This window comes from Hypanus sabinus, chromosome 14 (genome assembly GCF_030144855.1).
Source record: "Hypanus sabinus isolate sHypSab1 chromosome 14, sHypSab1.hap1, whole genome shotgun sequence".
Lineage (NCBI taxonomy): Eukaryota > Metazoa > Chordata > Chondrichthyes > Myliobatiformes > Dasyatidae > Hypanus > Hypanus sabinus.
Window position 1 is genome coordinate 19,064,350 of NC_082719.1, and position 23,110 is coordinate 19,087,459.

At 39.9% G+C, this 23,110-nt stretch overlaps 1 protein-coding gene across 2 annotated transcripts in view; it reads right to left on the reverse strand.

Annotated features, from left to right (window-relative positions):
* Window positions 1–3,299: 3,299 nt before the first annotated feature.
* LOC132404577 (lysosome membrane protein 2-like) overlaps window positions 3,300–23,110 on the reverse strand; it is a 62,579-nt gene continuing 42,768 nt past the window's right edge. The window contains exons 9-12 of one of the 2 annotated variants that reach the window (XM_059988819.1): window positions 18,643–18,716; window positions 7,816–7,867; window positions 7,160–7,318; window positions 3,300–4,732 (exon numbers count right to left, since the gene is read on the reverse strand). In XM_059988819.1, coding sequence (XP_059844802.1) covers window positions 4,688–4,732; window positions 7,160–7,318; window positions 7,816–7,867; window positions 18,643–18,716 — 330 coding nt within the window. In that variant the 3' untranslated portion in view covers window positions 3,300–4,687. The remainder of the gene's footprint in view (window positions 4,733–7,159; window positions 7,319–7,815; window positions 7,868–18,642; window positions 18,717–23,110) is intronic. The other variant, XM_059988820.1, reaches the window with a different exon arrangement.

A 23,110-nucleotide genomic window follows, 5' to 3' on the forward strand; every position in this document is an offset into this window, starting at 1 on the left:
TTGGAAAGGCCAATTTTGAGGTATCAGAAAGGATCTGGGATCTGGCAAGTGTGGATTGGGACAAGTTGTTTTCTGGCTCCTGTGCACTTGGTAAGTGGGAGGCCTTCAAAAGTGAAAATGTGAGAGTACAGACTTTGTGTTCCTGTCAGGAAAAAAGGCAAAGATAACAGGTTTAGGGAACTTTGGTTTTATGAGAGTTATTGAGACCCTGATCAGGAAAAAGATAAGGTATAGGCAGGAAGAAGCAAGTGAGGCACTTGAGTACAAGGAATGCAAGAGTACTTAAGGAAAGCGGGAGAGCTAAAAGGAGGAGTGAAGCTGCTCTAGCATGCAAGGTGAAGGAGAGGGGTTCCATAGATATAATGAGAGCAAAAGGATAGCAAGGGACAAAATTAGGCTTCTGGAAGTGGTAAGCTATGCGTGGAGCCAAGAGACTGGGGAGATCTTGATTTTTTACATCTGTATTTACTTAGGGAATGGACACAGACTGTAGAAGTGAGGCAAAGCAGCAGAGAATCCATGGATCATACAGAGATTACAGAGGGGTAGGCATTTGCTGTCTTGAGGAAAATTAGGGTGAATAAATCCCCAGGGTCTTAACAAGGTTTTCCCTTGGAGCCTGTGAGAGGCAAGTGCAGAAATTGCAGGGGCCCTAGCAGAGATATTTAAAACATACTTGGCCATGGATGAGGCACCAGATATCAGAGGGTAGCTAATATTGTTCTGCTGTTTAAGAAAGGCTTCAAGAATAAATGAGACTGACATCAGCAGTGGGCAAGTTATTAGAAGGTAATCTAAGGAACCAGATATACAAGTATTTGGACAGACAGGGACAAATTAAGGATAGTCAACATGGCTTTGTGCATAGCTAGTCATGTCTAACTGACCTTAAGAGTTTTGAGGAAGTTACCAGAAAAGTTCAAGGTAAGGCAGTGGATGTTGCCCATATGGACTTTAACAATCCAAATAGGAGGACGGTTCAGTCACTTCACTTAGCATTCAAGATGAGGTAGTAAATTGGATTAAACATTGGCTTCACAGGAGAAGCCATAGTAGTAGATGGTTGCCTGTCAGGATGGAGACTTGTAACTAGTGGTGTCCCGCAGGGATTGAAGCTCAGTGTTGTTGTTTTTCATCTATATCAAACGTCTAGATGATAATGTGGTTAATTGGATCAGCAAATTTGCAGATGACACCAAGACTGGGGGTGTAGTGGACAGTGAGGAAGACCAAAGCTTTCTGTGGGATCTGGAGCATCTAGAAAAATGGGCTGAAAAAAAATGGCAGATGGAATTTGATTCAGACAAGTGTGAGGTGTTGCACTTTGTGGGGAACAACTAGGATAGGTTTTACACAGTGAGTGGTAAGGCACTGAGGAGTGCAGTAGGACGTAGGGACCTGAGAATACAGATCCATAATTCCTTGAACGTGGCATCACAGAGAGATCTAAGTATTACGACTGTATCTATGAAGGCCAATGTACCAGAAGCTTTGAGTGCAAGAGTTAGAATGTTATGTTGAAGTTGTACAAGCTGTTGGTGAGACCTAATTTGGTGTAATGTGTGCAGTTTTGGCCACCTACTATAGAAAGATGTCAGTGAGACTGAAAGAGTGCAGAAAAAATTTACAAGGATGTTGCCAGGACTTGTCAAAGTACCTCAGATGTCAGGTGTTTTTACTTTCTGGACAAGGCCACTGTACAGGACCTTGTAAAAAGCTTTGCCACTGTCCATCTATACTACTTTGCATTCATCAATTTTCTTAGTTAAAACCTCAAAAAAAAGATTTGGAAGACAAAATTTCTCCTGCACCAAACTATGCTGACTCCCCTTAATTAGTCCCTGCCTTTCCAGGTGAACACAAATCCTATTCCTGAGGATATAATGTGTGCCACCATTTTTAATACTTCATCTTTCCTGGTACAAGCATGTTCCTAAACATCAGCATACCCCCTCTCCTAACTCTCCATCTTCTACATCCTTCTCCGAGTATCAATCAGAAGTATTAATTTAGGACTCTATTCATATTCCACAAATTTCCCTGGTGTTCCACAAGGACCTACCCTTTCTAATATAGTTAGATGTTTTTAAAGATTCTCCTAAACCCTGCTTGCCAAGACAGTTTCACATCACCTAGAAACTTCATAATTTCTCTCCTATGTCCCATTAACAGCTCTAAAGGACATTTGATATCAATGACAGCTTTACACCTTTAGCTCCTCAGCCAAGCAGATCCATGTCTGGATCTGTGGCTCCTCTTGTACTTACCAGGATTAATATTGGAACAACACATCAGCAGGGCAGAACTAACATAGCCATCTCCAATCTGGTCATCCTCATCTTGAACTTTTGCTTTCCCTTTCCTCTGAGCAATGGCTCACCATCTTAGCCCTCACCCACTGTGCCCACCACTCTCCAGCCACTGAGCAGCATTCCCTTAGCACCAGCTGGGCCAGACTTTTAGGTGAGGAGACTTGTCTTGAGGTTCTGGGTTCAGCTACAGGCTGGCACAAGGTCAAGGTCAGGTGGTGGTGAGCAGAAGCACAGATGAAAGAGAAAGGTAGTGTACAGATTGGAGAGGAGCAAGGAGACTATGGGGAGTTAAAGAGATACAGAACAAAGGAAACAGGAAAAGGGTGGGAAGAGGGACAAGAGCTATGGTGTAAGGGGCACCTCCCACCAACTACCCCGCTTTCTATTGAATCTTTTGCTTACTTCACAGCAGGGTTTCAGGGACCAACCAAACTGTTTACCTGCCAACCTGAAGGGACAGCCAATACACAGTTTCAGCCCACCAGTTAAAAGACAGTTTGATATCAACAACAGTCCTATAGAATGCCAACCTTAATTTTTCTTTCCACATCTACATACCATTAAATGCTAGTAACTCATATCTATTGGAAGAACTTGAAGTGACAATAAGAAAAACAAACTGGTGTTGCTAATAGATTCAACTGTAATGAGAACCAATACAAACTGTGAAGCACGCTTCTCCCCAAACAGATTGCAACTTAGTCCATTACAGCCTCAGACTAAACCAACATTGCTCGCCTGATCAAACTATCATCGGTATTCTGAAGTGAAAGGAAGTGCACTTGGGAATATACACACTGCTATCCTTCAAATGTAGCTTGCAGATGGGAACCCTCTTCAATCTTCTGTGGGACAAATAATATAGTCCCAGAGAGAGAATTGAATGTGATATAATTTATGATTGCACAAAAACTAATACATACAGTAGAAATTGGCAGTTTAAGAACCCACATTTACATACAATTTTACAAATAATTACAAAACAAATTGAACATCAGATTTATTTCTGTTTTGTCAGTACAGTGAAATAGACAGACATTCTGCACTATCTAATATGGCCCAGCAGTTACATATAATGCCAAAATGCAAGGAATGTGTGTTGTGTTTATTTCTAAAATCCTATTCCTTATATATAAAAAAAACTATACAGGAGTCCATTATTTAGTAATGAGTGCAAACACAATGTACAGATGGAAGAAAGCAAAGGCTCATCAGGAACACACTTGACACTGCTTTCCTGGCAATTACACTTTTGGTGCTACTTAGTTGTACATCTTTAGCATGAAGCCAGACACAAGTGAGTGATTCTAACAGCCATTCCTGATGACAAAATTATTAGGAGGGCCTAGCTTGATTATAAATTACACAAGTGAATCACCAGCTGATTGCTAAGTTGAGGATTAAAATTGAACCTCTGCATTACTTTATTTGAACATAAATTTCTAGTATATCAAAGACATTTTCTGCCTTACCCGAAGCATATTTCATACTGATCTACAGTCCTATCACTGGGTTCAAAAGCACATCATTGAAAGGATGGCTGAAGGTAACCTCCTTCCAACTCATTTTATTACGTTCTGCATAACTTTGGCAACAAAGGGCAGCTCAAATACATTGAAAGGAACCAAGTACACAACAATATTCACTATGAACTCATCAGAAGGGGTTTTTTTTAATATAAAGAATCACAGTCAACCAACTTATGAGAGTGCTGGAGTAACTTTGGGATTTGCATCCACACACAAAGTTACGCCATTTAACCGCAACCATTTAATTTGTTAAGTTTCATCTTAAAAATGAATGTGTGCAAATTCTGAATAAAGTGCAAGCAGGGAGGGCAAGAAGTGTTGGATAGAAAAAGAAAATAACAGCTCACCAACAAACCAGCTCTCTTGGAATTAAAAAAGTCACCCAAAATCAGTGCCCATTTTCTACAACGGAGTTAAAATTGCTAAATTACACATATATCAATATTTACAGAATGAAAGTTGCTTAGAAATCCCGAAGAGTAACATTGATACTATCACAAGTGATGAAGGCTAAAATGCTTAGCTACAAATGGTTGCTCTGTCTCTATAGAAGTTAGCTTTGGCAATGAATGTTGCAAAACTGAGTTGCCTTGTCTCCTTTAATGTCATTATGATTGCATCATTATTGAAGTTTTTAAACTCAATTTTGTAACCTAGAAGTAGCATTATATATCCTCAACCCACAATTTTGCAAGTTAAACCATGAAAAATTAACAATCGGTTACATGAAATTTCATAGACCAGACTGCTAAGTTGTGGAACTCCAGAAGATGCAAGAAGGAACTCAAGACAAACATATATTAGTTGCTTTGCTGTTTTTGATCACAGCTGGAGGTGTTGGCATATTCATGACGAATTCAACAGAGGTGCTCTTTCTGCTTCCGATCCCTGCTTAAAAACAAATGTACCACTTCATTACAAAAACACAATTAAGCAAAATATACATTTGGTTTCATGTGCAGCTATGGTCACTATTAACAGAACAGTGGAAGGGATTATTTTAAAGAGGTAGAGTGAAAGCACCAGAGGTTTCAAACCTTTTGGACATCCAAACTACCAGAGGTTTTTAAAATGTTGAATGCCACTTAGAGGATCGAATGGTTGCCCACCAGAGGAGAATCTGGCTCTTCCGTTCTTCGCTCACCCTGGTTGGGAAAGCCATTCTGGACATTTAACTACTTGCTCACTTGACTAGATTAGGGTTAAAACCAATACCTTCACCTTAGAAAATCCAATGTTCAACATGATTATACTTTAGTGTTATATACAACAGGACATAACAACAGGATTCTATTGTATCCACATGATAATTTTATTTAATGGAAGTAAGCCAACAGAAGCAGATCTAACTCTAGAATTCAAAGTACGTGCAGTAGATTTAGGCTATCTAAAGCTGCCAACCAAATAAAAGGCCAAAAAAATTCAACTGTTCATTTCCCTCCATAGATCATGCCTGACCCACTGAGCTCTTCCATTGTTTTGCCTAACCAGATAATGTACTACTTAAATTTAGTTTGGCAATAAGAATAAATTTGCTAATGGTAATTTTTAAACATAGGATTACTTAGTTCACCACCTTAACCAAAACTCGCTGTCATCTTTATTAACGGTTAGATGAGAATGTGGCTGACATGATTAGCAAGTTAGTGAATAACACCAAAATTGTTGGCATAGTGGAGGTGAAGGTTTTCAAAGATTTCAACAGGATCTAGATTATCTGGAAAAATGGGCCAAAAAGAAAAAAGAAAAAGGTCAAATGGAATTTAACTCTGACAAAAACAAGGCATTGCATTTTGGGAAGTTAAGCTCAGCAGGATGTGTACACAATTCTCTGAAAGTGGCGACTCAGGTAGACAGGTGGTGAAGGCAGCATTTGGCAAGCTTGCCTTCGTCAGTCAGAGAGTGGAGTACAAGAGTTGGGATGTCATGTTGCAACTGCACAATTTGATGACAAGACTCTACTTGGGAGTATTGTCTACAGTTCTGGTCACTTCACTATTGGAAATACCATCCAACAGCAAACATTCTGCCAATTTGTAGGGCCCACAATGCACTGCAGCTGAAACTGGATAGCAACATAGGCCGCAGTAGGAATTTTCCTAACACGTGTTCGTTATTACAACTTTGTCCAATTAACTGAAGCATCACCTGATTGAGCAATAATATACATTTACTAACAAACTTAAGTTTTATATTTTACATAACATTTGATTTAGCACCAAGGATAATAATCACACATGGAATGGCAGGAATTCTTAATAAATTATCATAAGTACAATGAGTATGGATCTTGACTTGGAAAATTAAGATGTAGAATCAGTTCAGAGAAAGTCACATTCCATGGAAATCTTGACCAGAAGTCATAATTGATAAAAGAATTAGTGAGAATAATTATGAAGTAATAAAAATGGACAAGTCCTGTTGCTCATGAGCATTCACTGTAACTATTAAGTATAACAGAAAGATTGAAATAAATGAATTTTAGAAACCTGCTCAACCTTATTATTAAACTTAAGACAATCGAAAAATAACATTTCTAAATAGTATTGTTTGCAATCATTTACCATCCAAATACTGAAGTGTACGCCAGGTTTGCAAGACGTGACATCCAATGTCACGTCTTCTTGTGACTGTCAGTTGGTGGAAGATGTTTCCTGTGAAAACATCTCACTGCTCTTGGGTTGTAAAAAAATTCTCTGCTTCATTTAGCAGTAAAGATAATCATTATGCATCTTTTATCAATCACGGTTGGGTTTAAAGAATTGAGGAGTTGGATTGCAGTTAGTTTAAGAGAAATCTAACTGGATTGGTTCCTGAGATTGAAGTTTTCAGGTTAATGACTGGCCATCAGATGTTGACCATTTTCTTCTCCACAAATGCTGCTCATGTTTTTGCTTTCATTACCTGGGCAAAAGAAGTGGTCTTACAAAGACTTGTTGAGCAAATTGGGCCTAAGGTAACAGTATTTTAACAGGTTTATACATGGTGGATGCTGACAGGGTGCTTCCCATTGTGGAAATTGAGAACTAGGAAGCATGATTTCAGATCCAAGGCTGAGTTGAGGAGAAATTTCCTTTCGCAGTGCATTGTGAATCTTTGGAATTCTCTATTCCAGTAAATTATGGTGGCAGTGCTACTGGATATATTTAAGGCCAAGACAATTCTTTTAGGCAGTTGAAGGTAATGAAGAGCATGCAGGAGAGTCAAACTTGAGCCCAAGATGAAATCAACTATGAACTTATTGAATGGCAAAGACTGCTCACGTGGCCAAATCCTGTTTTTTTTTTAAATATAAAAAAAAGACAATGTAACACCAACCTCCTTGTCCTCATTACGACTAGTGCATGCGAGTATGATGAAGATCAATCCATACAGTAGTCCCAGACCCATCATCATAAACGGAATCGCAGTTGTCACTTCTGTCAGCAGGAGCATGGACTTCACCTTGGAAGCTGACACATCATCAATCAAAACACTCTGAAGCAATAAGAGTGCAAAGGGAAAGAATTCCATGGATGAGATGTAACCAGGTAACAACCACAACACACCCCTGAACAGATCAAAACCCTTCATCCTATTATTTATCCCTGTCACCATCTAGAGACTCAAACACACACCTTCTAATCTAGCATATTCACCAAATCCCTCAAATTCAGTTAACTCGTTTGGGTTTGTATCAGAGCTGGCCTTTTTCTATTAATAGTCATCTGTTATTTTAGCTCAGTTTTTATTGTTCCATTCACATAATCCAACCTGCCGGGGGAATCCTAACAGCTGTGCCCTTTACAAAAGAAGTTGCATCCTCACTTTAACTACACCAACAATTTTTTTCTTTTTTTTCCAAAAAAAAAACATTCTCCACCCCCAACTTGCCCCTATTGATCACATGACCTCTACAATTTACACACCAGCAACCCTATACCAAATGCTGACCTGAATCTGCTTGAATTAAAGATGCAGGTACTTGGTCTCACCTCATTTAGATACATCACAGGAAAGATCAGTGACTGAACATTTTCAGTCTGACTGTGGAAATAAAACAAATACATTAGTCATGAATTTGTAGATATTAATCTTCAACCTTTATGTCAAGTTTCACAAATCCTTCTTTGCCTAATTTTTCCACCATCTTCTGATGAAATTCACCAAGGACTGTGCTGCAACTACCATATATAGAGGTAACAGCAGACTTTAGTACAAGTTTAGCTAAACATATTTTGCTTGTAATTTACTTCAAATACAAAGTTTAGATTTACATTACAGCAAATAGGTAGTGAAACTAGTGTAAAAATTGGCACTTAAACGCTGGCAATACCAGCAAAAATTCAAGGTCTGAAGAGCTCTGGATTTTTTACTTAAAAACCAGCAGGTACACTTTGAATTGTTGATTTTTGAACTATATAATTATGCAGCAGTTCACAACGTGTAAACCAAGGCTGAAGCCTTGAATTTACACATAGCTGACCGATACTCATCCAAAGGTAGTTGCTCGGAACTAGGCAGAGGCCCGCAAGGGCCCACAAACCTCCAGAGTTCCTAGATCTTCATTTGGAAAGTCTGAATACTGATTTCCCAGAGGACCCATTCATTTTAAATGGGATGTGGCAGACATGTGTAATAACATAACTAAATGATAGTAATTCTTAATACATCTTTTTTCTTCATCGTGGGATGAAGGGTCTGTAATGTGCTGTAGTTTCTATGTATCTATCAGAAGAATTTTCCTCAAAGGAGAGGCAGATTTCAATAGAGTTAAGAAAAATAATGAACTGATAGTGTGAAGCAAACAAAAAGCAAGGACTTAAAAACAATATTATGAGGGGAAATTGCAAACTGGGGGTAGAAGGGAATTTGACATGTCACAGTCTTCTAATCTTTAAAGCTATAGGAATAGAACATCTTGTACCATGCAGGAGATTCTGGAGCGATTCTTCCTCTTTAATTGAAAGCAACTCAGTGCGGACATGGTTGATGTGAGCAAGCCCACTGAGGGATTCATGAATATCAGGAAGGACGAGGTATTAAAGAAGACCATGTTTCAAGTATGGACTCTGAGAGGGGGAAGCTGTTGCAGGTAGAAAGGGTTCTGGAGGGGTGAACAGCAATTTGGCAGAATCAGCCATCTCTATTGCTCTTTTCACAAAGACACATTGACACATACTGACAAGGTGGGCACAAGAGCCGAGGATTGGAGTATGAGGCAGCCCTCTTTTTTTTTTGAAATTTTAAGTGTGAGCATCAATAAGAGCAATTAGGTTTTGGTAACAGGGATTAGGGTACAGACAAAATCTTACAAACTACAGAATTAACTTGATGTTGCTTCCAGGGCAATGGCTGGTTATCCTATATTACTGGAATGCAGTACAACATAAGGAACTTCCATTGGGAGTAGGTCACCTCCATGGGTTTCCATCACCCTGCCAGAGTGCTCCAAATCAGAAGTTATCTGTAGGAGGAAAAGGGTGTTCTCATGTCATTTACCCACCACCTACTGTAGCACCCTCTAGTTACCATCTTTTGCCATTGCAAACAGCTCCCCTCATTTACTCTATCAGAATCACTCAACAATCCGAACATGTTCAACATCAGCAACTGCAGTACTCAATCTGAGCAAGAACACCGTATCAGGCAGGAGCCCAATTGTACATTTGTGGTCACATTACAGGAAAGATGCAACGGGATGGGATGTAAAGGAGTTGATGAGCATGTAGCCAGGACTGAAGAATTTCAGTGATGAGGAGAGGATTGGATTGTTTTAGGTTATATTCTTTGGGCAACTAAGATGGAGTGAAGATTTAATGAAGATGAATGGAATTAAGGGATTTCTTAGCTTGGCTAGTTATAGTCTTTCAAGTTTTCATCCAATACTTTTCCTGTGATGAGGGGTTTATCCTATTTGGCAGCAAGTTCCAGATTCCTACTAGTTACAAATTCTGATTTTCCTCAACACTCCTCTAAACCTTCTACCAATCTATTTAAATTGATGCCCCTCGTTATAGGCCTCTAAGAAATGGGTCTTTCTTAATTCAATCCAACTGTTAAACACATTGATTACAATAATTTAACCCCTCAAGGTTGTTCTCCCATTTAATGGAATAAAGACTGAAGAGAGACCTGTTTATTCATCTTTTTCCTGCAACAAATACCATCTTTTCCCTTTCTCCAACATCCAAACTTCCCTGATAATATTTTCAAACCTTTGCGAAACACTCAATCTTCTCTGCACCTTGCTGCATCCTTCCAAACATAAGGTGATTAGATATCCAGCTGAATTAATAAACATGAACTAGCGAGACATTCCTGCCCTTATTATCTTAGTAAGCAAAGTTAAAACTTGCATACATTTTAACCACTTTATTCAACTTCCCTTCCACCTTTAAGGATCAATGATCCTGTTTACTTGGGGTTTTTTTTGTAAAAACTGTGGAGTCTCCTTGCTGTTTGTCCACCTCAGATTCTTCATCTCAATTCCTGAACTTTTCTAATTGCCTAACAAGACAATATACACATTATAATAAATACTTAAAATGCATTTCCAAGTAGCTAGAACGTAATGAACTTTCCATTTAACAACACCTCCATACTCACGAATCAGAGAAATGAGTGCGAGGAGTGGGGCAGAAAGTAGACAACTCTAGGAAGTTATAGAAATGGTTTAATTGACTTACAAATTTTTTAAAAATTGTCATTTTGGCTCCGAGATGGTGCAAGTGGGGAGGGAGAGGGGGAGGGTTGATGCTTCTGTTGCTTGAGTGATGGAGGGGGTTTTGGTGTTTCTATCACTCATTCTATGGGGTTTCTTGTTTTCTGGATTCCCAGTAAGAATTTCAGGTTGCATTCTATTATATGTTCTCTGATATGAAATTGAACCATTTAAACCATTTTAGATACTGCAAAGCCAAAGAATTCCTGGACATTCTTTCAGTTTAATTGTCTACAAGTTGTGAGCAACTAAGACAGCCAGACCAAAACTAAGACTTCATTAATGATCCACACTGAGTGTTTGATATACAGCCATTAAATCAACTATTAACTCTGATCCTGAGTGCACTATGTACTATAAAACATGTGGCAGGCAAATTCTTTTGGAGATTTAGAGTGTCTTGGCATTACAACAGTGCTTTCACTTTAATGGGAAAAGTGCCTGTATTTGTTAAATTACCTTGGAGTGGAGTCCTGGTTGCTTCATTACAGAAAGAAACTTTGGAGAAGGTGCAAAGAAGATTTACTAGGATGCTGCCTGGATTAAAGAGGATGTCTTATGTTTTAGGTTGAATGAGACAGGGTTTTCTCATCTTTGGAGCAGAGGATGAGCAATACTGATAGAAATGAACAAGACGATAAGAGTAGAGAGCCAGAAGAAATTTTTCCATTTTTTTTGGGCAATCACAGTAAATGCAAGAAATGCAATAGAATCAATGAAAGACCACCCCAACAGGACGGGCAACAACCAATGGGAAAAATAGACTCCACAAATTCAAAAGCAGAAAACAAAATAAGAAATAATAATAAAGAAATATCAAGAACATGAGCCGAAGAGTCCTTGAAATGATTCCATAGGTTATGGAACAGTTCAGTGATGGGAAAGTGAAGTTGTGTGAAGTTATCCCTCTGGTTCAAGAGTACATTGTAAAAGGATTTTGTAAAAGATTGTAAAAAAAGAAAGCAAGGTTGTAGAAGCATTTGAAGGTTCATCTGAAGAGTTGGTCTGTATGGATGTACCTATTACAAGGGACCTTTTAACTAATGTTGCCAACTATTCTGAACTTAATAACACGCTTGACTCATCAACTGATGGCTAATGAAATGATCTGAGGAACTGCACACAGGTCATTTCTTACATTGACCTACCAGGGGTGATTGATGAATTCATGGCCTAAGGTAGCAGGAGTCAATTTTAGAAAACCGATGTTACATACCCGTGGGTATTTTGTGTCTGTCACATGACCATGATGTAATTGAGGCTATGCTGGGCATGATGCAATGGTGGAGTGACGTAATTTTCCCGCCAGTGAGAGGTCATGTGATAGTTTTTTTCATCAGGGTATAAAAGGAGAACCCTCCCTGTGACGTGGGGCAGTTCGTGGTTGAATTTGCCGCATATTCGATGTTATGACACAGTTTTGTTTTAAAGTGGAGTTTTACTTTCTGTCTTAAGTTTCAAAGGTTATTGCCGGCAGTTTCGCTACAATACTGCCAGTTAAATTGCAGTCGAAGAGTGAATATTTATTGAAGTTTGGGAAGCTGGAGTATCGAGGAAAGTTAATGTTGACGGTGAAACAGATTTGACCTTTATTTAATCTTCGTACGAAGAATTAGTAACTTGTGTCCATGATAACTCCTGCTTCACCAAAAGAGCAGAAAGAGTTGGATGCAGAGTTTCGCCAAGGAAAGGTCAGTGCCTTTAAGTCGTTTTATTTCCTTCAATCATAAATCCCTCGGCAAAGCATACTTCACCTGGGATCAGAAGTAATGTCGTGAAAGAGGATTTAATTACTTCAAGTCTCTCCTTTAACTGACCGTAAAACATTTTGGAATTTTTTGCAATACTACTTTAAAGAACTGAGTTGCATTCCTCGCTTTAAGAACTGTTCAAGCTGCCGCAAAGCAGTTGACTTCCAGTTAAGTTAGTCGCTTGTTTACTTTTGGGTTTTTCTTTAAAAAAAAACAGTATTTAATAAATGTTTTATTTCTTATAAAAATAACCTGTCTCAATTATATGTTCATTGTTGCTGGACTGTAACACCTAGCACATTTATTTTTCAACATAGTCCCCTCCTACATTTATACTTAGTCCAGCGGTTGTGGAGCATACGGATCTTGGACCTCCAGAAAGTGTCCACAGATGGGTGATTGATAACTTTGTGGCCTAAGATAGAAGGAGATGAGTTATACAGCTCTCGTTAAATGCACATGCAGTTCAACTCTTTGAGTGATTACGCAGGAAGTTTGAAATTAATAACTCATCGCCTTCTACCTTAGGCCACAAACTTATCAATCACCCCGATGAGTCCTTCAGTCTGCTGTGCTGAATCGACTAAAAAGAAAAAAATCTAATCCTTCCTACCTACACAATGTCCATATCCCTCCATCTTCCTCTCATACACTCACCTTTTGCATCCACCCTCTGCCCCATCCACTGTAAATGGCAGAGCCCTCAATTTAAATGACTTTCTTCATTTTCGACACTGACCGCTAGCAATAAATGCTTACAGGCAATACATTTTCTACATTCTCCAACTATGTTAGATGTGACAGTTCACCACCCTGACCTCAGTAATAGCTTCTGAGTCAAGTTCCACTCTGGCAACAGAACCAAAAAAAATCTAAGTTAGCATCCCAATGCAATACTGAGAGTTTTGCACAAGTGCTATCTTTCAGAAAAAAAAAAGGAAAGCAAGATGGTGGCCCAATAGCTTTCTTCAGGAGGGAGAGTAAAGGTAATACATTAGTAACAAGGCTGGCTGTTATGATCTGCTGAAGACTTCAGACCCAAAACGAAAATTGTCTTAAAATAAGCTTCTACTTCTCCAAAGCTTTGGTGAACATATTGAAGGAAAAACAAACTTCACAACCCAGAACATGATTGAACTGGACAGAAACTAACCCTCAAGTTAATTTCAATTACAAGTCTACTGAAGGACAATAAGTGATACTTCAAATTTAAGAATCAAAGCTTTCAGAAGCACTGAACTTTAGTGTACTGTTACGCCTGCAGCCCCCTCCTTTGTGAGAATCGCAAGATCACTATTGAGTTGGGTCAGGAGACCCAGGAAATGAGAGAGTGAGACGTGCGGAATGTCTCGTTCCCCCGGCAATATAAAGCTACGGGACACGGCCATTGTCTCTTGGAGACGAACTTATGGATTGAAATACTATGCTACGTGGAAGCCTTCAGGCAAAGTGGGCTGGTTGAGGGAGGGATTGCATCACCCCCAACCTGATTGACATCTGCGACCCTGTGAGTCAGGATAAAAGAGGGTCTGTGGGAACAGCCCCTCAGACGCACCAGAAGAAACACTAGCGATCCCGTAATAGCGGAAGCCATTGGAAGGAGGCCACATGCGTTCAGTTCCGTTGCCTGGAACCACAGAAAACGGCTTTTAGCTAACAATGGGGGAAACCAACTCCCCCTGACTCAAAGGATTGGCATCATAAAAGACCTGGGCAAGTTTAACCCGTCCCTCTCTTAAACCCAAAACGTTGCAGCTTGAACAAACTAACAGTGACTTTTATATTTCCATCGGACAATACATTATCCCCTAGACAACGATAGAGCTATTTCGTATTGATTATTATTATACCTACACTTTTAGATTTAGTATTGATGACGTATATTATCTGTATGTTTGCATTAATCTTATTTTTGTGCCCCTTTATCAATAAATACTTTTAAAAATAGGACCATCAGACTTCAACGGACCTCTCTATCTTTGCTGGTAAGTGACCCAGTTACGGGGTTACGTAACAAGTGGAGTTCTTGTCTCGGGATTTGACACCAAATTGGGAGGCCAGTGAATCGGGCTTGTAAGTCCAAAACTTGGATCCGGTTACGCGGGTAGCCAGACGGGAAACCAGCAAAGATGGACGTGGGTGAACTTATAGAAAACCCGACTCTGGAGGCGCTAGAGGTGGCCACCAAATCAGACTTGATAAGTTTGGCGAAGGGGTTAAACCTCATAGAGGTGAGGTTGTTAATGAAAAAGCGGGAGGTGCGAAGGGCAATATCTCAGTATTATATTGGGAAGAATGTGTTTACAGCTGAGGTATTGGAAAATATCCCTGAAAATGTACCAGCTAGTGGGACGGCTCAGTTAGAGTTGGAGAAATTAAAGTTGGAACATGCAATTAAGTTAAAGCAGCTGGAGGAAGCTGAGAAGGAGAATGAAAGAGCCGAGAGAGAGAGGGAGCATGCGCTCCAGCTAAAGGAGTTAGAGGTGAAAAGGGAGCAGGAAAGAGCTGAGAAACAGAGAGCATGAACTTCGGTTAAAACAGCTGGAAGCAGCTGAGAAAGAAAGAGCTGAGAAGAAGAGGGAGGCAGAGAAACAGAGGAAACATGACTTGGAGATGGAGAAGTTACGGCAAGAGCCACAAGTTCCGGGGTCAGACTGAGAGGAGTGGTTCAATGTTAGTTGAGAGTTGAGGATAGTACATCGTTCGAGGAGATGGATGTTGATAGTTATTTCTTGCTTTTTGAAAGGGTGGCAGTGAATCAGAAGTGGCCCAGAGATCAGTGGATGGCGTTGTTACAAAGTGTGTTAAAAGGGAAGGCTCAGCGGGCATATACGGCATTGGCCATGGAGGAGGAAGAGGAGGAGAGTTATGACAAAGTAAAGGCGGCCATTCTCCGGAGTTATGAGCTAGTATCTGAGGCGTATAGACAAAAGTTTAGAAATTTAAAGAAAGGGTGGAATCAGACGTATACCGAGTTTGCCTATGAGAAGGGGGTGCTCATGGACCGTTGGTGCACAGCAGAGATAGTGGGGGAGGATTATTGGCGTCTCAGGGAGTTAGTTCTGATTGAGGAATTTAAAGGTTGTGTTTCGGAGGATATCCAGATGTATTTGAATGAGAAGCCGAATAAGTCCATCTCAGAATTTGCTAGGTTTGCAGATGAATACGCCCTAACCCACAAGACAAAGTTTTCCTCGAATAAAAGTTCCCAGAGAGACCGTGGGAACGATCGAGAAAATCTGCCAGCTGAGGCAAAGGTCCCGCCGGGAGCTAGTGGTAAGGTTGAGGGGGAAAGCCCAGACGGCCAGAGATTTCCGGGCTTGACCTGTTTTAATTGTGGAAAGCGGGGGCATATTGCATCTCGGTGCTTTGCTCCAAGGAAAGAGACAGGAAAAGGTAAAGCAGCAGTCCCTATCGGATCTGCCGTGGTAATCAGTAAATCGACAAGAGAGCCCTGGGTAGACAGAGTACGAGAAGGATCTGAGACTTGTCTGTCACATGGAACTGTGTCTGTGAGGGAGGGAGACACACCAGTTCCCGTACGGATCTGGAGAGACACGGGGGTTGAGCTGTCGATCAGCAGTAAGGTACTAGAGTTTGGTCGCAAGATGAGAATGGTAGCTGTGAAAGGAACAAGTAAAGGGACAGAAATGGTGCCCTTACATAAGGTCATTATGGATGGTGAGCAGGTGTCTGGACCAGTTGAAATAGGGGTGCGATCAGACTTCCCGAGAGCTGACGCGGACGTCCTTCTCGGTAACGATTTAGCCGGTGGTAAGGTTTGGGCAGCAATGACGATGACAAGCCGGCCGGTGAGTGTTGCGGCCCCGCCCCTAGATTCCAAGATCTATCCCACATGCATGATCACTCGCAGTATGTCGAGAGAGGCAGCTGAGAATGAGAGCAGTTTAAATCCGGCCAGTTTCGATTTGGCCGAGACGTTTTTACCAACCCTGTACCACGAGGGTTTAGAGGGTGGTAAAACGAAGAGTAATAAAGTGAAAGAGGGTAAGGGAGAGGAGGTAGACCTGCCCTTAGTGAGGAGAAAGGTTCTAGAGGCAGAAAATAAAGATGAGGAACCGATAGAGCGGTTAAGAGGTCCAGAGTTGGACAGGGATGATCTGTCTGGTTTGGCAGAATTGTTTGAAGAAGTTGAAAATTCTAAAGGTGTTCCCGATAATGAAATGAGGGCAGTCCTAGATGAAAAGGGTGCCCTTGCCTTGAAGAAGTCTGCTGGGTTGGCAGATGAGGTTGTTTCAGCCCGCGGGGTTGAGTTTACTCCGGAAGGGAGTTGCCCAGAGAGTAACTGGGAGGATCAGTGGATCTTAGAATTTGAAAAGGGTATGGGTATTGAAAGCCTGGAAGAGGCAAATGTCCCGTTTGAGTGTGTCCAAGATGTGGATGCACGTGGTACTGAACCTAGTACTGGAGCTCAGAAACAGTGTGAGGTATTTGATTCCGTTGACAGGGAAGGCCGTCCTTGTGGGTCAGATAGACGTGGTTCAGTGAAGAAAGGGTTAACCTTGGTAATAGTGGGATGTGAGAGTTCTCAGGTGATTGTGCTCGAAGGTGTGTTCAAAGTTAATGCAGAGCTCAAAAATGGGGAGATAAATATTATTATTGAAGGAAACGGGAAATATGTAGTTCCCAAATCGAATGAAGAAATTTTAAAACCTGCAGATCGCTTACAGTTTAAGCCGGGAGATGACGGGGGGGGGGGTTTGGGGGTGGGGGGGGGCCGTGCTATTGTTATTCCAGAGTGTGGTGTGAAAAGGCAGAATTTGAAATGCTGCTTGAACAAAGAGTTCAAACTGAAAACACATAGCCTGAAGGGTCCTGACGAGAGGGCTAGCCACCTGTGTAAAATTAAAGAATTGGGTGGAAATTCAGAAGATGGTCTAAGTTTGGGACACTGTGTTGATAAAATAACTCCTATCAAAGAAGCCGGCGAGAGTTTATTTCGCCAGGGTACCCAAGCTCCCCACATGGGAACTAACCGGAAAAGAGGCGACGGTTAATGGGGGCGCCATTTTTAAATAGCAAAAGCTGGTTGTACTGGATTTTGACAAAGCATGTGAATAATAAAGACTACCCCATGGAACCCTGCCTGTAAGTTTGAAAGCAACAGAAGGATTAGTATTTGCATGAACTTTTGTAGATACACGTAAGCTAAGATCACAACTCCTTAGTTTTTGTTTGCGGAAGGAAAGGAATAAAAATAGGTGGTTATTAAATTGAAGTCTGATGCTACAAGACTTTAGCAAGGTACAAGATATTAAGATATTAAAGGAAGTGACACTGTGATCGTTAACTGTTTAGATGCTGAATTGAATGTATAACTGTATTCCTCTGTAGTGAAAAGGAAAAGCTGTTGTATTGTGTTAGATTCTACAATCCTGTAAGACTCTGTACTATTTCGTTTTAACCGCTGATAAAAACGCGTTGAAGAAAGGGGGTGTTACGCCTGCAGCCCCCTCCTTTGTGAGAATCGCAAGATCACTATTGAGTTGGGTCAGGAGACCCAGGAAATGAGAGAGAGACGTGCAGAATGTCTCGTTCCCCCGGCAATATAAAGCTACGGGACACGGCCATTGTCTCTTGGAGACGAACTTGTGGATTGAAATACTATGCTACGTGGAAGCCCTCAGGCAAAGTGGGCTGGTTGAGGGAGGGATTGCATCACCCCCAACCTGATTGACATCTGTGACCCTGTGAGTCAGGATAAAAGAGGGTCTGTGGGAACAGCCCCTCAGACGCACCAGAAGAAACGCTAGCGATCCCGTAATAGCGGAAGCCATTGGAAGGAGGCCACATGCGTTCAGTTCCGTTGCCTGGAACTGGTGGCTTGTACCACAGAAAACGGCTTTTAGCTAACAATGGGGGAAACCAACTCCCCCTGACTCAAAGGATTGGCATCATAAAAGACCTGGGCAAGTTTAACCCGTCAGCTTGAACGAACTAACAGTGACTTTTATATTTCCATCGGACAATGCATTATCCCCTAGACAACGATAGAGCGATTTCATATTGATTATTATTATACCTACACTTTTAGATTTAGTATTGATGACGTATATTATCTGTATGTTTGCATTAATCTTATTTTTGTGCCCCTTTATCAATAAATACTTTTAAAAATAGTACCATCAGACTTCAACGGACCTCTATCTTTGCTGGTAAGTGACCCAGTTACGGGGTTACGTAACAGTACAAATCTTTTGTTTCTTCAAGAACATAATTCACAAAAGCAGAAATGTTTTTGACTGCAGTCCCTCCCCACCACCCCACTGAACCCCATAAACATCCATTGAACCAGCATGCTGGATAACATTTCAAAATTTACTTACTGAAATCCTGTTACTTGTTCAATATAAACATTGATCTGAACTCGTTTTGCTGCCCTTATGAGGAGTCCTGTGAGCTAGACAATAAAAATAGTGAGAAATGACATATAGGTCACATCTATGCAGAAATGAATTTTTGGTTCAAATTATATTAACAATCTCTTTACTCTCCACACCCAAGTGCAGGCTCATGACTACACCATTTTGCTTTTCTGTCTTCTGTATTGACAACACTGGTTAATTCCTTCATCTTTCTCCTCCCCCCCCCCCCCAACAATTAACTTTTAATCCCTTACATTTTAATTCACAAATAAGACAGCTTGCTGGGCACACAACCCATTATTAGGAACTGCCAATATCAGCCACAACCGAACCACGTTCAGAATAACTAGAATGACAAGTGTTAGAATTTTTTAAAAGTTAGTGGAGACTTTTCAAACTTTGATCTGAAGATTTGTGATATGCATAAATCCTTTAAGTGGTTTAATACAAACCCCATTTCCAGAAAAGTTGGGATATTTTCCAAAATGCAATAAAAACAAAAATCTGTGATATGTTAATCCACATGAACTTTTATTTAACTGACAACAGTACGAAGAAAAGATTTTCAATAGTTTTACTGACCAACTTAATTGTATTTTGTAAATATACACAAATTTAGAATTTGATGGCTGCAACACACTCAAAAGTTGGGACAGAGTTAAAATAAGATTGAAAAGTGCACAGAATATTCAAGTAACACCGGTTTGGAAGACTCCACATTAAGCAGGCTAATTGGTAGCAGGTGAGGTATGTTACGTATTCAGGCAACAATAAATATATGAGTTCGACAAGGGTTTCTTATAACAAACAACACGTTTATTAAACACAGAAAACAAACCCCCCAAAAGTAAACAAACACTACCGTAACCGGAAACAGCTGCTGAGCGGCTGTTCAAACAGTTCGTAAAGTGATATTCCAAAACAGTTCGTAAAGTGATATTCCAAAACAGTTCTTAAAGTGATATTCCAAAACAGTTCTTAAAGTGATATTCCAAAACAGTTCTTAAAGTGATATTGCCAAAAGTTCGACATGCTCACAGTCCATTTAAAAGGAGAGACTTTACAAGACGATTTAAGTTCTCTTTCACGTCGTTTGCTTCGATTCCCGACGTCGAACTTCCCACGAAGAATTTACGAAACAGAACGGCTTAGAGGCACTGACCTTTCTTTCCTCACTATCTTCAATCCTTTCTAGGTAAACCTAGGGATTAACACGAAGATAGTCAACGAAATCCTTCCAAATAAGGATCAAACAAAGGTCGCCCCCGTTTCACCGTAGAAAGCGATTCTCCTCGATCTTTACTTCCAACCTTGAATCTTCACTCTCCTCTAATTCCCTCGAACTAACAGAATCATAAAGAACCTGTTGGCATTAACCTTTTAAACTTTAGGCATTAAATAAAAACTTCACCCTTCAACTAAACTGCGTCATCACTTCAAACACGCAGTGGCATGAAGTCAACTTGGCAAATCCAGCCACGAACTGCCCCTCCTCACAGGGTGGGGTCTACCTTTTATAACCTGTAAAAAAAAACCCGTCACATGATCTCTACTGGCGGGAAAATGATGTCATTCCACCATCACAAGACCATCACCTCAAGTCCAGTACAGCTTCAACCCCAGTCACATGACAAGGGCTCCACTGTCATGTGTCACGAGTACGTAACACCTCCCTCCAAAAAAACATTTTTGGTCTGACAAGAACAAAAATTTTTAACAATTGCTTACAAGAAAAACAAAGGTATAAATTTTATAACATATACAATCCACAACACCATCATATAACAGCTTATAACTCACAATACAGTAGGAGTGTTACAATTGAAAAAAAACCACTCCATAAAAAAAATTACAGTGTACATTCAACATCGAGATAGACAATCAGCAACCACATTATCTTTACCTTTAATATGAGTCATCACAATATTGTACTCTTGTAACATCAAACTCCAATTTAATAACCTTCTGTTTTTGTTTTTCATCTTACTCAGAAAAACTAACGGATTATGATCAGTGTAAACAATAAGTGGTTTCTGAGTTGTACTAACATATACCTCAAAATATTCCAAAGCTAAAACAAGAGATAACAATTCTTTCTCTATTGTCGAATAATTTCTTTGATGCTTATTAAATTTCTTAGAAAAGTAAGCTACTGGATGATCAAGCTCATTCTCACTAACCACAACAGTCACAGTATCAGATTGTTTCTCAAAATATGGTTTCAACATATTTATATGGCAAAGTTGTGTTGACCTTCTACGATCTGGAGTTTTTACCACGTAATCCACATCATTAATTTTAGACACAATTTCATAAGGACCATGAAATCTAGCTTGTAAAGGATTTGTCTGCACTGGGAAAAGAACCAACACCTTATCTCCAGGCTTAAACATCCTCATCCTAGCGTCTTTATCATACCAAGTCTTCATTTTCTCCTGAGCCAACTTTAAATTTTCCTTAGCTAAGCTACAAGCTTTATGTAACCTGTCCTTAAATTTCAACACATAGTCCAACAAATTAGTGTGTACTTCCTTATTAATCCACTGTTCTTTCAACAAAGCTAAAGGTCCTCTAACTCTATGCCCAAACACAAGTTCAAATGGACTAAAACCTAAAGATTCCTGTACCGATTCCCTTACTGCAAATAAAAGTAAGTTTATACCCTCATTCCAGTCACTTTCATTTTCCACACAAAATGTCCTAATCATATTCTTGAGGGTAGAATGAAACCTCTCCAAGGCACCCTGCGATTCTGGATGATATGCAGACGAAGTGATTTGCTTAGCTCCCAATTTATAAACTATCTGTTGAAACAATCCAGACATAAAATTACTGCCTTGATCAGTTTGTATCTCCTTAGGTAATCCAAAATAAGTAAAAAAATTTATAAGGGCCTTTGTCACAGTCTTAGCTTTTATATTCCTAAGTGGTACTGCCTCTGGAAACCTAGAAGTAGTACACATGATAGTCAACAAATACTGATAACCAGTTTTTGTCTTTGGTAATGGACCAACACAATCTACAATAACTTTAGAAAATGGTTCACCAAATGCTGGGATAGGTTGTAATGGAGCTACTGGTGTAACCTGATTTGGTTTACCCACAATTTGACAAGTATGGCACGTTTTACAAAACATCGCCACATCTTTTCTTAGACCAGGCCAGTAAAAATGTTTTAAAATCTTGTCCACAGTTTTCCTTACCCCTTGATGTCCACCTAAAGGCACACTATGAGCTAAATTCAAAATCTCATTTCGATAAGCTTTTGGAACAACTACCTGGTAAACAACATTCCAATCCTCACTTGCAGGAATTGTAGGCGATTTCCACTTCCTCATCAACACTCCTTTTTCCAAGTAATATCCTACTGGCACCTTATCAATTTCACTATCTAGTAAAACCTGCTCTCTTAATTTTATAATCTCAGAGTCTCTATTCTGCTCTGCTATCATCTCCTTCCTAGACAAAGATAAATCTTTATTGTCAGACTTACTCCCAGAATCTTGTTCAAACAACGAAGATAAGAAAGTCTCTGACACATCCTCAAAACTCGAATCCTGAGTCGAACAGTCCTGAATAACAACCTCATTCTGCGCATCAATCTTTTTAGCCATAGCTCTAGTCACAACACAGGAAGAATCTGTGTTAGAATTCATCTCTGGTTCCTCTGACTCCATTGTCAAATGCACTTCAGGAAAAACTTGTCCACCTGCCAAGTCATTACCTAACAATAAAGAAATACCCTTCACAGGTAAGCTATGCTGTAATCCTACTTTAACAAATCCAGTAACTAACCCCGACTTTAAATTTACTTTATGTAAATGTACAGGCATAAAATCACTTCCAACACCTCTTATGTAATTTACCTCACCAGTATCAGACTCTTCATTAAACTTCAACACACTGTCTAACATCAGTGATTGCGAAGCACCAGTATCCCTAAGGATTTTTATTGGCACCAAAGTAGATCCTTCCTTCAAGGATACAAACCCTTCAGTTATAAAATGATCATATCCCTTTCTAACTTGGTCAGACTCTAACAAAACCTCATTTGTGTTTATCAAACCCTGTAACTTTACAGGTGCTTCAGTATGTTGCACACAAGCATCTGGAACTGCTTCCTTCTCTTTCTTTTTCAATCTGAAACAGTTAGCTATTACATGGCCAGGCTTCTTACAATAGTTACAAGTAAGACCAAACTGTCTCTCCTTCACAGGCTTTCCTTTCTCATCAACTTTCTCATTAACCTCCGATTTAATTTCAAATTTACCTGGAGTCTCCGTGTTATTTTTCCTCTTAAAAATTCTGCCCTGAGGAAATTTGTTCTTATGGATCAAAACATACTCATCAGCTAATTTAGCACAGTCCTGCAATTTATCAGTATCCTTCTTATTTAAGTAGGTCCTTACTTCAACAGGAATGCTTCTTT